Consider the following 19,036-nt stretch of genomic DNA (forward strand, 5'->3'; position numbering starts at 1 on the left):
GTGAATCGCTAGCTGCCAACTGGCCCGCTGATTGTTAGCTGCCAACTAGTCTAGTGCGCCAATCGTCAGCTGACAACTGGTTTAGTGCGCCAATCGTTAGCTGAAAACTAGTCTAGTGCGCCGATCGTTAGCTGACAACTAGAGCGCTGATCCCCAGCTGACAACAAGAGTGCTAATTGCTAGCTGACGACTAGGGCGTTAATCGTTAGCTGACAACAAAAAAAGCCAATCGCTAGCTGGCATCCAAAGCACTAATCGCCACCTGGCAATTACAGCGTAAATCGCTAGCTGCCAACTAGCGCGCTGATCACTAACTGCCAACTAGTCTAGTGCACCGATCGTTAGCTGACAATAGCTGACAACTAGAGCGCTGATCGCCAGCTGACAAAAAGGGTGCTAATTGCTAGCTACAGTGGGCCAAAAAAGTATTTAGTCAGCCACCGATTGTGCAAGTTCTCCCACTTAAAATGATGACAGAGGTCTGTAATTTTCATCATAGGTACACTTCAACTGTGAGAGACAGAATGTGAAAAACAAAATCCAGGAATTCACATTGTAGGAATTTTAAATAATTTATTTATAAAATTATGGTGAAAAATAAGTATTTGGTCAACCATTCAAAGCTCTCACTGATGGAAGGAGGTTTTGGCTCAAAATCTCACGATACATGGCCCCATTCATTCTTTCCTTAATACGGATCAATCGTCCTGTCCCCTTAGCAGAAAAACAGCCCCAAAGCATGATGTTTCCACCCCCATGCTTCACAGTAGGTATGGTGTTCTTGGGATGCAACTCAGTATTCTTCTTCCTCCAAACACAACGAATAGAGTTTATACCAAAATGGATACATGGATGATACAGCTGAGGATTGGGAGAATGTTATGTGGTCAGATGAAACCAAAATATAACTTTTTGGTATAAACTCAACTTGTCGTGTTTGGAGGAAGAAGAATGAATGGGGCCATGTATCGTGAGATTTTGAGCCAAAACCTCCTTCCGTCAGTGAGAGCTTTGAATGGTTGACCAAATACTTATTTTCCACCAAAATTAACAAATACATTCTTTAAAATTCCTACAATGTGAATTCCTGGATTTTTTTTCCACATTCTGTCTCTCACAGTTGAAGTGTACCTATGATGAAAATTACAGACCTCTGTCATCATTTTAAGTGGGAGAACTTGCACAATCCGTGGCTGACTAAATACTTTTTTGCCCCACTGTATCTTAAATGCTAACATGAATATAACAATATAATAATTTCTTTACTATATAACAATTCATGATATTATTCATTCACATTCAACAATGTCACAGTGTGTTGGCTGCGGACTCCCTGTTGAAGACCTCCAATCAAGACCACGGTGAAAGGTATTAAATGTAGATTAAAATAATCATAATTTAAATGAGTAGGGGCAAAGGTGCAAGGCATATTGTAAACGGCTGAGAAACAATGACAGCAAGAATGCCCGCACATAGTGCTGTAAAATAGGCCATACAGTTGAAACAAGGTCACAGAATAACTTTTTATAGGTAAAATATGGGGCAGCACGGTGGATGGTACAGGAGTTAGTGCATGTGCCTCACAATACGAAGGTCCTGAGTATTCCTTAGTTCAATCCCGGGCTCGGGATCAGTCTGTGTGGAGTTTGTATGTTCTCCCCGTGACTGCGTGGGTCCCCTCCGGGTACTACGGCTTCCTATCGCCTCCAAAGATTGATTGGCAACACTAAATTGGCCCTAGTGTGTGAATGTTGTCCGTCTATCTGTGTTGGCCCTGTGATGAGGTGGGGACTTGTCCAGGGTGTACCCCGCCTTCTGCCCGAATGCAGCTGAGATAGGCTCGAGTACCCCCCGCGACCGCCGGACTTGAGCGGTCGAGGGACAAGCGGTAGAAAATGGATGAATGGAGGTAAAATATGTATATATCGTATAGACATCCACAGGTTTCACATCGCTTCACTTTTTCCACATTTCCTTATGTTAGAGCCTCATTCCAAAAAGGAATATATACATTTTTGTCTTAAAAATTATACACACAATACCCTATAATGACAATGTAAAAATAAAATTAAAAATACAATGTGCAAATTTATATATAAAAATAAATAAATAAATAAATCTCCTGTACATTCACAGCCATTGCTCAATGCTGTGTTCATGCTCATTTGGCAGCAATTGCAGCCTCAAGTCTTTGGGCAGTTTCACCCATTCTTCTTTGCAGCACCTCTCAAGCTCAATTAGGTTGGATGGACATTTCTGTTTTTTATTCAGGATGTCTCTGTATATAGCTGCACTCATCTTTCCCTCTATTCTGACAAGTCTTGTAGCTCCTGCCGCTGAAAAACACCCCCACAGCCATAATGCTGCCACTACCACGCTTAACTCTATGGATAGTATTAGCCTGGTGATGAGCGGTACCTGGTTATTTTCAAACATGACGCCTGCCATTCACGCCAAATAGTTAAATGTTGGTCTCAACCAGGGGTCGGCAACCCGCGGCTCCGGAGCCACATTCGGCTCTTTGATTACTCTAATGTGGCTCAGCTGCATAATTTCCGACCCCCGATAATCCCGAGAGATTTCCTGAGTTTAATGCCTCTCAGAAATCACTCGGGGCCAACATTGTCCGATTTTCACCTAATCGGCAATATATAGGGCGTGCCCTTTTAGCAGGGGTTTTACAGTCCTCTAAAACTTGTCGTCGCGCCCGCTTTTACACAATGCTCTCTGCGTAGCAGCCGGTTATATATAGTATGCAGCCTCTGATGATACACGACAGTGACTGCAAAGCGTACTTAGTCAACAGCCATACAGGTTGCACTGAGAGTTGTGATATAAACAACTTTAACACTCTTACTAATATGCGCCACCCTGTGTACCCACACCAAACAAGAATAACAAACACATTTCGGGAGAACATCCGCTTTGTAACACAACATAAACACAACAAAACAAATACCCAGAATCCCATGCATCCCTAACTCTTCCGGGCTACATTATACACCCCCGCTAGCACCAAACCCCGCCCCCCCCACCTCAACCGACGCATGGAGGGGGGTAGGGGGTGGGGATTCGGTGCTAGCAGGGGTGTATAATGTACCCCTGAAGAGTTAGGGATGCATGGGATTCTGGGTATTTGTTTTGTTGTGTTACAGTGAGGATGTTCTCCAGAAATGTGTTTGTCCTTCTTGTTTGGTGTGGGTTCACAGTGTGGCGCATATTAGTAAGAGTGTTAAAGTTGTTTATATCACAACTCTTAGTGTAACCTGTATGGCTGTTGAACAAGTATGTGTTGCAGTCGTCAAATTGTGTCTGTGGAAGCCACATACGACTCGTGGCTGGGCTGTACTAGATATTTTTGCATGTTGTAGGTGGCGCTAAGGGCAGGGCCTTCATAGCACGCCCGTATTAATGTAGAAGGGCGAAAATCAGCAGACATTTGCAGAAATAGTTGCCCTGAAATTCGAGAGTCTCCAGGAAAGTTTGGGAGTGTTGGCATGTGTGATGCTGTCAAATGGCATTAATTGAAAACTCACGGGCCGCACTAACATTACATTTTCATATTAAGGTGCGGGCCGCGAGTCTGAGACCCCTGGTTAATACATAGCACAAAGCGAAAAAAAAACTCTGTATGCAGTGTTATTTCATTTTAAATTTCAAAAGAGTTTTGTAGCTCCCATTGTTTTCTTTATTTTGTTAAACGGGTCAAAAAGGCTCTTTGGGTGGTAAAGGTTGCCGACCCCTGCTCTAAACAGACCAGAGAAGTTTGTTTCTCATGGTTTGAGAGTCTTTCGGGTAAATTTTGGCAAATGTTTTACTCAGAATTGTCTTCCGTCTGGCAACTCTACCACACAGGCCTGGTTTGTGGATTGCTGCAGAGATGGTTGTCCTTTTGGAAGGTTATTCTCCATCCACAGAAGAATGCTGTAGCTCTGACAGAGTGACCATCAGGTTCTTGGGCACTTCCCTGACTAGACTAAGATGAATACAGCAATGTACAGCGACATTCTGCATTAAAAAAAAACCTCTTCCCATCCAACTTGATGGCGCTTGAGAGTTGCTGCAAAGAGAAACGGGCAAAACTTCTAAAGATAGGTGTGGCCAGCTTGTGGCATCGTCTTCAAAAAGACGATGTTGCAATTGCTGCCGAAGGTGCATCAACAAAGTATTGAGCAAAAGCTGTGGATACTTAAGTATATGTGATTTATAGGTTTTTTTATTCTTGATATATTTACAAAATAAAAAAATAAAAAGTTCACCCTGTCATTATGGGGTATTGTCTGTAAAATCTGAAGAACAAAATGAATTTATTTAATTACGGAATAAGGCTGTAACATAACTTAATGTGGCAAAAATAAAGCACTGTTAATACTTACATACACACACATAGGCACTTCACTTATGATTGCTACATTATATTTAGCTTTATCTATGAGTGTAAATGTAAATGCATTAGGTTCGGTACTTATGTGCACCGAATTCTCGCACTGTATGCATTGTTAAAAACAGGAATTTTTTTTGCGTGATGCATTTTACTTGCTAATCAAATACAAGCGGTCACAAAAGCCAAAGTATTCACCCAGAGAGCAGAGATGCAGACATGCAGGACACTTCCACAAGCGTGCAAGACTATCTTTGGGTAATCTTTGTAAAATAAACAGTGAAAAACAGTTATGACAACCTCTAGTTTCAACTAAATGAAACTAGAGGAATGAAACTTGTAGTTTCAAAAGGCAGTTATGGAAAAGAACAACCACCACTTGTTAAGGGGGCGGCATAGCTTGGTTGGTAGAGTGGCCGTGCCAGCAACTTGAGGGTTGCAGGTTCGATTCCCGCTTGTGCCATCCTAGTTAGTGCCGTTGTGTCCTTGAGCAAGACACTTTACCCACCTGCTCCCAGTGCCACCCACACTGGTTTGAATGTAACTTAGATATTGGGTGTCACTATGTAAAGCACTTTGAGTCACTTGAGAAAAGCGCTATATAAATATAATTCACTTCACTTCACTAAGTCATGATAAATAAGGTCATGCAGTAAATAAAGCAGCCTAAACTTACGGAGCTAAAATGATGAGCCATGATAATATCCACCAGGTTACTGGTCCATCCAGACAGCTGTGGACAAGGAAAAAATACTTGCAATCAGTAAAGATAAAATGATAATCTGATAAGACAGTTAAAAAAAAAAAATGTGACAGGGAATAGCATCCAGACACCCGGCTTCTGGGGGATGTACGACTGTAAACATTTAGCTTTTCAACCATGGACTAGTGAAGCTAACATCAATAAAAAGTAGCTGTAATATACAATTGTGTGCAAAGAGAGGCGAGCACAGAAGATGTCGGGTAAATCATTCAAATGATGCAAAGTGTACCGGAGTCATACTGACTTTTGAAGCTGCCCAGTCGATCCAGCCTTCGGCACACGGGTCGACATTGATGAGCACCAGGCCCTCCACCAGCGTGGGATTGTTCAGCTGTAAAAGGGCACAACTCCTATTAGAGCTGATGGTGAGAGTGGGGCACTACAATTTGACGTGTAAAGATGTGATTTAGTCATTTGAGTGCGGTTGTGAAAAGAGCATCCCTAGGAGTGCTGTTGAGTCTGAACAAAGGCAGTTATGGCTTTTTAAAAAATAAGCACATCAATGATAAAAGGTCAGAATGATGTAAGAATTTTTTTTTTGCCAAAGAATCAGAATCAAAATTGTTTTTATTGCCAAGTATTTACACATACAATTGATTTGTCTTGGTGTGTTGGTACAAAAAAACAGCTAACATAAGAAAAGAGGCCAATACAGCAAGAACTTAAGTAAAATAAGACAACATGTAGGAAGTACATTTGCAATATATAAAGTAGAATAAAAAGAACATCAAATATCTGCATATTTTTGTGCATGTGCAATGGCTTTAGAAAGAGGTACTTATTTCATCATAATACAGTATGTTTAATACTGTGGTGTGCCGAAGACCTTGCTGATACACACACAGTCCATGCAAGGGGTGAGGCTACCCAAGTGTGAAAAAAAAGAAAAAAAAAGGTAAAAGAAATTAATAAAAAATAATTATATATACAATATACACATTTTATATATATATATATGTCTTGATTGGATTATCCGGGGAATAGTGCTCGATACCGTGGTAGAGCGCAATATGTAGGTGTGGGAAAAAAATCACAAGACTACTTCATCTCTACAGATCTGTTTCATGAGGGGTTCCCTCAATCATCAGGAGATTTTAATGGAAGCATTCACATACAATGGTTTATATAGAGCACAGAGTGGGTGGGTACAAGCAGGCGTAGGGTGTGGTGATTGGCTCATGTGTTACCTAGGAGGTGTTTCCGTCTATGGCGGCATGTTGAAATGATTTCACTGCGCTTGTTGAGGGATGATAGATCTGGATGATATATAATAAACAGTTTCTCTTTTAAGCATAGGTTGCATCTTTTATTACCACTGTTGTAAGGTGTGCTGGATGCAAGAATTTGCCATGTTATTGAATATTCAACATTATTGTCTTTGAGGTTCCAAATGTGTTTGCTGAGTTCTGTAGAATTCTGCAAAGTCTGGCTTCTAAAGGAGGCGTTGTGATTATTCCATCTTGTTTTGAACGCTCCTTCGGTTAATCCTACGTACGTGTCGGATGTGTTAATGTCCTTGCGTATTACCTTTGCTTGGTAAACGACTGATGTCTGTAAGCACCTTCCGTTGAGAGGGCAATCAGGTTTCTTGCGACAGTTACATTCATTATTGGTTTCAGACTCGTTTAGTCTGGGGGTAGGCAGTCCTTTTGCAATTGCTTTGTTGTGGTTTGAAATGATTTGTTGCATGTTATTCATACAGCTGTAGCTCAATTTAATGTTGTTCTTGTTGAATATTTTTCTTAGGGTGTTGCCTTTGGGGAAGTGTTTGTCGATCAGAGTGAGGAACTTGCGGCCGATGTTGGTTGAGACGTCTTTCCTGAATGGCGGATTGTACCAGATGATGTTGTTTCGTTTTCTGCTCTTTTTTGGTTGGTTTCCTGGGGTGGGTTCATAGGTGAGGGTGAAGTTGTATCCGCTTTCATCAAGTGCTTTCTGGTACGGGGGGGTTGCTTGGTCGAATTCAGCTTTGCTGGATGACAGCATCGATAGCCTTTTATTAATTCCGGTAGGTATTCTTTTCGTGGTGGTGGGTGGGTGGTTGCTGTCATGGTGCACGTATTGGAGTGTTGTGTTGGGTTTCGTGAATGGTTGGTAGCTGTTATTTATATAACTCCATACTCATCCACAACAGTACACCATGGCAAAAAAAGAACAATTCAAACTCCATACTCATCCACAACAGTACACCATGGCAAAAAAAGAACAATTCAACATTTGACGTTACGATGGGGAGTTTTGACGGAGCAGAAACGTGCGAACTCGTTGGGAGTTTCCTCCTCTCCCAGCTTGCTAGCCTCAACCTGAACCTTGGTATTTACCGTGATGATGGACTGGCAGTGTGCCGCGCCTCGCCAAGGAGCAGCGAGAACACCAAGAAGCGCATATGCCAAATCTTCAAAGAAAACGGCCTACGGATCACGATTGAATCCAACAAGCAAACCGTCAACTTCTTCGACGTCACTTTCAACCTGAGAAATAACAGCTACCAACCATTCACGAAACCCAACACAACACTCCAATACGTGCACCACGACAGCAACCACCCACCCACCACCACGAAAAGAATACCTACCGGAATTAATAAAAGGCTATCGATGCTGTCATCCAGCAAAGCTGAATTCGACCAAGCAACCCCCCCGTACCAGAAAGCACTTGATGAAAGCGGATACAACTTCACCCTCACCTATGAACCCACCCCAGGAAACCAACCAAAAAAGAGCAGAAAACGAAACAACATCATCTGGTACAATCCGCCATTCAGCAAAGACGTCCCAACCAACATCGGCCGCAAGTTCCTCACTCTGATCGACAAACACTTCCCCAAAGGCAACACCCTAAGAAAAATATTCAACAAGAACAACATTAAATTGAGCTACAGCTGTATGAATAACATGCAACAAATAATTTCAAACCACAACAAAGCAATTGCAAAAGGACTGCCTACCCTCGGACTAAACGACTCTGAAACCAATAAGGAATGTAACTGTCGCAAGAAACCTGATTGCCCTCTCAACGGAAGGTGCTTACAGACATCAGTCGTTTACCAAGCAAAGGTAATACGCAAGGACATTAACACATCCGACACGTACGTAGGATTAACCGAAGGAGCGTTCAAAACAAGATGGAATAATCACAACGCCTCCTTTAGAAACCAGACTTTGCAGAATTCTACAGAACTCAGCAAACACATTTGGAACCTCAAAGACAATAATGTTGAATATTCAATAACATGGCAAATTCTTGCATCCAGCACACCTTACAACAGTGGTAATAAAAGATGCAACCTATGCTTAAAAGAGAAACTGTTTATTATATATCATCCAGATCTATCATCCCTCAACAAGCGCAGTGAAATAATTTCAACATGCCGCCATAGACGGAAACACCTCCTAGGTAACACATGAGCCAATCACCACACCCTACGCCTGCTTGTACCCACCCACTCTGTGCTCTATACAAACCATTGTATGTGAATGCTTCCATTAAAATCTCCTGATGATTGAGGGAACCCCTCATGAAACAGATCTGTAGAGATGAAGTAGTCTTGTGATTTTTTCCCACACCTACATATATACACATATATATATATATATATATATATATATATATATATATATATATATATATATATATATATACACATATATACACACACACGTACATAAACATATAAACATATACATATATATATACATACATACATATATATCATACACACACAATACATATATACATACACACACACTACATAAATACATATACACGCACACACACACAACATACAGTGGCAAGAAATAGCTCAGTAATGAATAAAGAAAATATTTTGACCACAAATCACTTCATATTCTCTACAGCTTGCTAGTGTTACCATATCTGAGTTATTTTGTAGAAATATTGGGAAATTACAAAGATACACTTAATTCACTAATTGTGTCGGTAATGATAATACATAATGTTAATTATCTACAAATTTCAAACCCTTTATGGAATCAAAAATAATGAAATTCAATTGTTTGGTGCATTTCCAAACAGCTGAAATTATGCATAAAGCAAACTGTAACCTGCTACCCAAGAATGATCAACAATTATTCTAAAAAAACAGAAATCTAACAAATATAACAAATATCCAACTTAAAACATTTGTATGCACGTACAACACTTTAGTATATCAGTGTGTGGAACTAAATTATGGAATGGATTAAGCAGAAAAGTCAAACAAAGTACTAATATGACCCAATTTAAGAAAAAATTGAAATTAAAAGTGTTTATAAAGGAAAAATAATCTGGATGTACATCTTAAAGAACCTTGTTGAAAAATTAGTCTTATTCATGTCATTATGTGAACAACCACGTGTGAGAAAGTTCCATGAAATTAAAAAGGGGAAGGATTAAATAATCTCTGCTTCTTCCTACTCCTTTTTGGCCATGTTGTAATGAGAAAATATGTGATGTACTGGATATATGTTCCAAATAAATAGAGGGCCATACACAACCCAATAAACCACATGAGAAAATTTCCACAATTCTACAAACCAATTCATAAATTCTAATACAAATTGTTGAGTATATTTAAAAGATAAACAACATGGTATGTACTCTGGAATGCAATGTATAAGCTTCATTGCAAAAAATACCAAAACCACAGTGCAACTATAAGCAGTGTAAAGCAGGGAAGGAATTGCCCTAAGTCAATAAGACTCTCCATTTGCTGCATTTCAAATGCTGCAAAAAGCTCAATACAATATAAACGCTGTGCTGCTTCTACAGCTGCGATGAATCTACTGCGGGGAAACTCTTTCTTCCAAGTCAGTTAATGCAAATAAACGTCAGAACAAATTTTCCTTCATTAACTCTTAACAAGACAAGAGCAGCTTTTGTGCAAAAAGCTACATTTCCTCAAGCTCACACCAGTTGTTTCTAACTCGGATCGCCGTCCATTTTCTTCACACCATTTTTCAAAGCTCTGCTTCTTTGTACTGTTATTATCACAGATTACACTCATTTCAACGTTGACACTCCTTGTGTGGAGAAAGAGCAGAAAACCAATGAGGTGATTCATCAGGTAGACAGAGTGTTAAGGAAATAGGCTAAGTGGGCTGTTTGTGAGGAATGATGTGTGGCTCGGTACCCAGCACAGCTAGATGTGAGGCCTGGAGAAGCATTATTTATCACATAAAGAAAATATGTCAACTGAGCTAAATATATTTTGTGGCGTATCAATACTGAGACAAAAATTATTTAATCTTTTTATAAAAGACGTTTGTAAAGTTACAAAGGATTTAAAGTTAGCATTATTTGCAGATGACACAAGCACATTTTGTTCATGAGAGAACAGACAGAAGCTAATATAAATAATACTAGAAGAAATGAACAAATGAAGGAGATAGTTTGACAAAAAAAGACCATCTTTAAATCTCAGTAAAAGCCAAATAATGCTATTCGGTAAAAGCACGAGAGAAAGTCAAACACAAATACAAAAAGACGAAGAAGACATTAAAAAAGGTAACAGAAATCACATTTTTGCGTGTAATGAAATGAACTGGAAATCTCATAAAAACACACAACATAATGTGGCAAGAAATATGTCTAGAATGAATAAAGTAAAAAAGTTCTTGAACAAAAATCACTTCACATTATTTACTACTCACTAGTGTTACCAGTTACAAGTTATTGTGTAGAAACATGGGAAATAATTACAAAAGCACACTACATTCACAAATTGTGTTACAAAAAAGGTCAGTTATAATGTTGGCCATCGAGAAGATACAAAACCTTTGTTTATTAAATCCAAAATATTGAAATGTAATAAGTTGGTACGTTTGTAAAAAGCTAAAATTAGGTAAAAAGCAAACTATAACCTACTACCCAAGAATGTGCAGTAATTCTTCTCAACAAAAGAGGAGAAATATAACCTCACAGACAATTTGTATGCATGTACAACACTTACAGCCTTTAGTATATCAGTATGTAGGCCGGCCACTGGCATAAATACTCTATGCAGTTGTTTAGGGCCACAACAACAAGTGGGGGCCACATGATCATGGTCACTTCAGTAGCGGATCGTAACTGTTTGTTTGTTCTACTTTGGTGGACTGAATTTACTCATGGACAAAATTATACTCAGTCTTTGCTAAACTTCTCTTTCAGTGGCGGGTCATCATGTCCTTTGTAGGAAGTCCAGTTCGGTTTAGCAGCATCGCAGCCTGCTCCATTCAAAAGCCTTCAGAGCTAATTACTAATTTAGCATTGCTTCAAATGTCGTCATCGAGAGAGATTTATAGCCATAATTCTAAAACAACTGCACTTTTTTAGTTTGTATTGTAGCCGAGGGGTAGGGAACCTATGGCTCTAGAGCCAGATGCGGCTCTTTTGATGACTGCATCTGGCTCTCGGATAAATCTTAGCTGACATTGCTTAACACGATAAGTAATGAATAATTCTGCTGGTAATCACAGTGTTAAAAATAAAGTTCAAATTATAAAACATTCTCATGCATTTTAATCCAACCACCTGATTATTGCATCTGTCCAAAATGTCGCATTAATGGTAAGAAGTATTATATTTATTATTGGTTAACTTTAGAATAACAATGTTATTTAAAAGAACAAGAGAATTATTATACTCTAAAAATGTTGGTCTTACTCAAAAATGCACGCATTTAGTTGTATTCAGTGTTAAAAAATACTATATGGCTCTCACGGAAATACATTTTCAAATGTTTGGCTTTCATGGCTCTCTCAGTCAAAAAGGTTCCCGACCCCTGTTGTAGCCTAACCTTTTTCTTTAAGACATAGTTTCTAAAAAAATAATTGTTTTCATACTTTTTGCCCGTTTCTGTTTTGTTTACAATTTTAATTAATGCCAAAGTGGCATAGCAGGTTTTAATTGGCTTTACTGCGATTGAACACTTTTCTTACCTCGTTGGACCTATTGTTCAGGCTTTCCTTTTTAAAAGGGCAAAGTCCTCCCAGGTTCGTTTGTTCTAACGACTTAATAAAGCGAGGAAACTTAGGTCTCTGCTTTTTGCAGATGATGTAGTCCTGATGGCTTCATCTGGCCGGGATCTTCAGCTCTCACTGGATCGGTTCGCAGCCGAGTGTGAAGCGACCGGAATGAGAATCAGCACCTCCAAGTCCGAGTCCATGGTTCTCGCCCGGAAAAGGGTGGAGTGCCATCTCCGGGTTGGGGAGGAGACCCTGCCCCAAGTGGAGGAGTTCAAGTACCTAGGAGTCTTGTTCACGAGTGGGGGAAGAGTGGATCGTGAGATCGACAGGCGGATCGGTGCGGCGTCTTCAGTAATGCGGACGTTGTATCGATCCGTTGTGGTGAAGAAGGAGCTGAGCCGGAAGGCAAAGCTCTCAATTTACCGGTCGATCTACGTTCCCATCCTCACCTATGGTCATGAGCTTTGGGTCATGACCGAAAGGATAAGATCACGGGTACAAGCGGCCGAAATGAGTTTCCTCCGCCGGGTGGCGGGGCTCTCCCTTAGAGATAGGGTGAGAAGCTCTGCCATCCGGGAGGAGCTCAACGTAAAGCCGCTGCTCCTCCACATCGAGAGGAGCCAGATGAGGTGGTTCGGGCATCTGGTCAGGATGCCACCCGAACGCCTCCCTAGGGATGTGTTTAGGGCACGTCCAGCTGGTAGGAGGCCACGGGGAAGACCCAGGACACGTTGGGAAGACTATGTCTCCCGGCTGGCCTGGGAACGCCTCGGGATCCCCCGGGAAGAGCTAGACGAAGTGGCTGGAGATAGGGAAGTCTGGGCTTCCCTGCTTAGGCTGCTGCCCCCGCGACCCGACCTCGGATAAGCGGAAGATGATGGATGGATGGATGGATGGAAACTAAAATGTCTGTTTAACAATTGAATCTATAAATAGAGTAAGTACAAATACAAGTACAATACTAGCGCTGGACAGAGAAGACCGAGCTCCACAAAGCCTTGTCCCAAGATGGTCCCACTGCTTGTGCGCTTTTGTACATTCTGCTACCGCTTCAGTACAACTAAACTGAAAGTTATCCTTAGTGTATTTTTGACACACACAAATACTTTTGCTACATCACATACCTGGCACCTCTTATCATTATCAAAACTAGGAAGAAAGCTATGTGTGTGTGTGTATGAGTAAAGAAACAAACAGAGTGGTTTCATTCTATTAGGCCTTGAAAAGAACAGAGTGTTCCCCCAACATGAAGATAAGACATATCTGAACATTCTACAAAGGTGGAAAATATTCCTCGAACACCATCAACCTATTTTTTTACCTTCTCAAATAAACTTTGGACGTTATCGAAACTATACATACATGACTATTTAACACTTTGGATTCAACTGAATTGTACAGTTGGTTATCAATGTAGTCCTTGTTTATTTGTCACATTTGGTTATTATTGTAATTAAAAATCTTTACATAACTTGTAAAATATTAATACATTATGTCTAGAGATGTCCGATAAGGGCTTTTTTGCCGATATCCGATATAGTCCAACTCTTAAAAAACGATTCCGATATCAACCGATACCTTAATATACAGTTGTGGAATTAACACATTATTATGCTTTATTTTGTTGTGATGCCCCGCTGGATGCATTAAACAATGTAACAAAGTTTTCCAAAATAAATCAACTGAAGCTATGGAAAAACATGCCAACATGGCACTGCCATATTTATTATTGAAGTCACAAAGTACATTATTTTTTTTAACATGCCTTAAAACAGCAGCTTGACATTTGGGACATGCTCTCCCTGAGAGAGCATAAGAATGTTGAGGTGGGCAGGGTTGCATTTTGGGGGTTAGCGGGGGTGTATATTGTAGCATCCAGGAAGAGTTACTGCTGAAAGAGGTTCTGAGTATTTGTTCTGTTGTGTTTATATTGTGTTACGGTGCGGATGTTCTACCGAAATGTGTTTGTCATTCTTCTTTGGTGTGGGTTCACAGTGTGGCTCATATTTGTAACAGTGTTAAAGTTGTTTAACACTAGGACGGCGTGTTTAGTGACGCCGTGGCACAGTGGAAGAGTGGCCGGGCGCAACCCGAGGGTCCCTGGTTCAATCCCCACCTAGTACCAACCTCGTCACGTCCGTTGTGTCCTTGAGCAAGACACTTCACCCTTGCTCCTGATGGGTGCTGGTTAGCGCCTTGCATGGCAGCTCCCTCCATCAGTGTGTGAATGTGTGTGTGAATGGGTAAATGTGGAAGTAGTGTCAAAGCGCTTAGAGTACCTTGAAGGTAGAAAAGCGCTATACAAGTACAACCCATTTATCATTTATTTATTTATTTGTTTATACGGCCTTGAATTCATTTGTGTGTGTGAAAAGCCATAGATATTATGTGATTGGGCCGGCATGCACAGGCAGTGCCTTTAAAGGGGAACATTATCACCAAACCTATGCAAGCGTCAATATATACCTTGATGTTGCAGAAAAAAGACCATGTATTTTTTTAACCGATTTCCGAACTCTAAATGGGTGAAGTTTGGCAAATTAAATGCCTTTCTGTTTATCGGTCTTTTAGCGATGACGTCAGAACGTGACGTCACCGAGGTAACACACCCACCATATTCATTTTCACATTACAAACACCGGGTCTCAGCTCTGGTATTTTCCGTTTTTTCGACTATTTTTTGGAACCTTGGAGACATCATGCCTCGTCGGTGTGTTGTCAGGGGTGTAACAACACTAACAGGGAGGGATTCAAGTTGCACCACTGGCAAGAAATCTGCCACCAGACCCCCATTGAATGTACCAGTGTCTTCACATTTGACCGGCGATGCTAAGACAGACATGGCACAGAGATGTATGGATAACCTGTAGATGCATTTGCAACGATTAAGTCAACAAAATCACAAAGGTGAGTTTTGTTGATGTTGTTGACTTATGTGCTAATCAGACATATTTGGTCACGGCATGACTGCCAGCTAATCGATGCTAACATGCTACGCTAATCGATGCTAACATGCTATTTAGGTATGTACATTTGAAACTAGATACCCACATTTAATGCGAAACAAACACTTACCAATCGACGGATTTAAGTTGCTCCAGTGTCATAAGATGCGAAAGTCCTGATCGTTTGGTCCGCACATTTTACCGGCGATGCTAATAAGGCAGCCATCCTATGGGCCACTTCATTACGTACACCCACGCTATGGCCAAATAGCGCCAATAGCTATTCACTCAATAGCTTCAATTTCTTCTTCAATTTCGTTTTCGCTATCTGCAGCCATACTCCGACCATCTGATTCAATACATGCGTAATCTTTTGAATCGCTTAAGCCGCTGAAATCCGAGTCTGAATCCGAGCTAATGTCGCTACATCTTGCTGTGGTAACCGCCATGTTGATGGTATTGGCAGCCCTATATGACGTCACAGGGAAATGGATAGTGGTTTCGAAGATAGCGAAAATAAGGCACTTTAAAGCTTTATTTAGGGATATTCCGGGACCGGTAAAATTTTGAAAAAAACTTCAAAAAATACAACAAGCCACTGGGAACTGATTTTTATTGTTTTTCACCCTTTTGAAATTGTGATAATGTTCCCCTTTACGGTTTATTGGCGCTCTGTATTTCTCCTTGCGTCCGTGTACCACTCCGTACAGCAACGTTTTAAAAAGTCATACATTTTACTTTTTGAAACCGATACCGATAATTTCCCATATTACATTTTGAAGCATTTATCTGCCGACTATATCAGCTGTCCGGTAATATAGACATTTCAAATTATGTATGAAAATCTAATTATAAATAAACTTGAACTGCATTTTTGTTGGTTAGGTCTTTCAAGCATGCACTCATAAATTCAATAATTTCATAGCTAGAGTATAAAAACCTAAATATGTTTTTCAACATTAAGAAAGCCCTCTAGACATGAAATAACACCCACCTTTGTACCTTTGCAAATTTCAAAGTGTGATGTGTCGAGGGCTGACTGTATTATTATACTCACTAGGTTGCCGTCAAATAGGCCCTAGCGTGTTAGACTTTAAAGATCGAACTGGGGCAACAAACACAATATTGTGTATCCTTGGACCAGCCCTGATTACAGTAGGTGGGTAAATAGAAAATGTAAAAAAAACCAAAAAACAAGTAAAGATGAGGACTCACAGCAAACCGGGAAAGAACGTATGCTCCTGCTCCCACGCCGATGCCGATGACGCTGTTAACTCTGCAGGGAAACCACCAGTTAGAGCAAGAATGGAGACCGTTACTCAATGTATGCACATTACTATTGATCAGCACGCAACAGGAGGGCCACTCACTTGAGCTGAGTCATCACAGAGGGTAGCATTTCAGCCAACTCATCCATAGTTGGATAGCGATAGCTATGGACAGGCGACATGTGAATACAGACAAGTATGGTTTGGTTCTTCATGTATGAATTAATAGGAAAAGTTGAGATCATCATAAACGAATATACAGAGTAGTAGCATCTACTTCAATTAGCGAATGAACAGGCAGCTGGCGTAAGGGTTTAAATTAATGGATGGAGCGCAGGCCCCGTGAACAGCAATGACATATTGGTGATGTCAATTCTGGCACGCACCCGCTGGGGAAGGGGGGTGCAGCCTCCTGCTGGCCTGGAGCATCCACGTGGACCACTGCAAAGTGCTGCGTAATCTCCTGCATGTCCTCATAATTGAACAGGGTGTTGAAGCACGACTTGTCTGGAAAGGACAAAACAAACATGAGGGTTTCAAAATGTTAAAACTAGGAATGTGCCGATTTATCGGGAAAAAAAGTATGCAATGGGCCGTTTAATGCCGATGACAAACACGATCCTCTCCCTTAGCCTCACAGCTAATTATGTGTCTCCATACACAGTGTGGAGTCGCTCCCCCAAAATAAAAATAATCACCTCCATTATGGCAGATAAAATGCATTTGTTATTATTTTAAGTATCATTATGACTGGAGGACAACGCTAAATATGTTACTAAGCTAACATAGCTTTTACCATGAATTGATTAACTTGGACCCCGACTTAAACAAATTGATTCGGGTGTTACCATTTAGTGGTCAATTGTACGGAATATGTACTGTACTGTGCAATATACTAATAAAAGTTTCAATCAATCAATAAATCAAACCAACCGCAACAAATAAGTGCTTGGTAAATTTCAATAATGTAAATGGAACCACTTTGCAGGAGAAAGTAGGCAGCTATAGGAAATGAACATGTAGACCAGGGGTCACCAACCTTTTGAGTTGAGTTTGAGTTTGAGTTTATTTCGAACATGCAGGCATACAACATGATACATCACGATTTCCATTTTCTCTTTTCAACATGTTCGAAAACGAGTAGGAAGAAGCAGAGCTTATTTAATCCTACCCCTTTTCTTTACATAACAGTTGCTGAAACTTTTGTTCACTTCCTGTTCTCAATGTATTCACAATGTATACTCGGGGCGGTATAGCTCGGTTGGTAGAGTGGCCGTGCCAGCAACTTGAGGGTTGCAGGTTCGATTCCCACTTGTGCCATCCTAGTTACTGCCGTTGTGTCCTTGGGCAAGACACTTTACCCACCTGCTCCCAGTGCCACCCACACTGGTTTAAATGTAACTTAGATATTGGGTTTCACTATGTAAAAGCGCTTTGAGTCACTTGAGAAAAGCGCTATATAAATATAATTCACTTCACTTCACTTCCTTAAGTAATAAGTAATCACGATAAAAATGAATCAACAAATAAATAATTGGTGAAGTAAGTTTTATTCCATACGATGAGATAAGTAAGATTATTTTGAGAATGAATGGGTGAGTAAAATCAGAATGTTTTTGAAACCAAGAGCTTCTTCTTGGGTACTGATTAATGCGAAGGGCTACCAGTTTGATACACACTTAAATAAATTGCCAGAAATAGCCAATTTGCTTAATTTACATTTAACTCTATGTTATTATTAATAATTAATGATATTTATCTTTGTGGAAACACTGATCATCTTAATGATTTCTCACAATAAATATATATTTTTGATGACATGTTTTAAATAGGTTAAAATCCAATCTGCACTTTGTTAGAATATATAACAAATTGGACCAAGCTATATTTCTAACAAAGACAAATCATTATTTCTTCTAGATTTTCCAGAACAAAGATTTTAAAAGAAATTCAAAAGACTTTGAAATAAAATTTAAAATTTGATTCTACAGATTTTCTAGATTTGCCAGAATATTTTTTTATGAATTTTAATCATGAGAAGTTTGAAGAAATATTTCACAAATATTCTAAAATGAAGAATTTAATTAAAATGTATTTATTATTCTTTACAATGAAAAAAATAAATTTACTTGAACATTGATTTAAATTGTCAGGAAAGAAAAGGAAGGAATTTAAAAGGTAAAAAGGTATATGTGTTTAAAAATCCTAAAATCATTTTTAAGGTTGTATTTTTTCTCTAAAATTGTCTTTCTGAAAGTTATAAGAAGCAAAGTAAAAAAAATATGAATTTATTTAAACAAATGAAGACCAAGTCATTCAAATATTTTATTGGATTTTCAAATTCCATTTGAGTTTTATCTCTCTTAGAATTAAAAATGTTGAGCAAAGCGAGACCAGATTGCTAGTAAATAAATAAAATTTAAAAAATAGAGGCAGCTCACTGCTAAGTGCTGCTATTTGAGCTATTTTTAGAACAGGCTAGCGGGCTACTCATCTGGTCCTTAAGGGCTACCTGGTTGGTGACCCCTGATGTAAACTAATACGATTTTAGAGAGAGAATAATCTAACAACAACTGTTGGTGTGTCAGCATTGTCAGAGTCAGTATACGGAATGTAAGAGGAGGATCAGATGGATCGATCCATAAATTGTCTGTGACCATATTAAGGGTAGTAACAGTATGTGATTGATACTACAGTGATCAGATCGATATTCTTATTTTCCTTTGGTTGTT

General features: G+C 39.7%; 1 protein-coding gene across 3 annotated transcripts in view; it reads right to left on the minus strand.

Annotated features, from left to right (window-relative positions):
- ndrg3a (ndrg family member 3a) overlaps positions 1-19,036 on the minus strand; it is a 117,351-nt gene that overhangs the window by 16,589 nt on the left and 81,726 nt on the right. For all 3 annotated transcript variants that reach the window (XM_061874868.1, XM_061874867.1, XM_061874869.1), the window contains 5 exons: positions 16,691-16,811; positions 16,407-16,469; positions 16,252-16,312; positions 5,389-5,475; positions 5,058-5,114 (listed from right to left, as the gene is read on the minus strand). In XM_061874868.1, the coding sequence (XP_061730852.1) occupies positions 5,058-5,114; positions 5,389-5,475; positions 16,252-16,312; positions 16,407-16,469; positions 16,691-16,811 (389 nt within the window). The remainder of the gene's footprint in view (positions 1-5,057; positions 5,115-5,388; positions 5,476-16,251; positions 16,313-16,406; positions 16,470-16,690; positions 16,812-19,036) is intronic.

Source organism: Nerophis ophidion, linkage group LG16 (assembly GCF_033978795.1).
Source record: "Nerophis ophidion isolate RoL-2023_Sa linkage group LG16, RoL_Noph_v1.0, whole genome shotgun sequence".
NCBI lineage: Eukaryota > Metazoa > Chordata > Actinopteri > Syngnathiformes > Syngnathidae > Nerophis > Nerophis ophidion.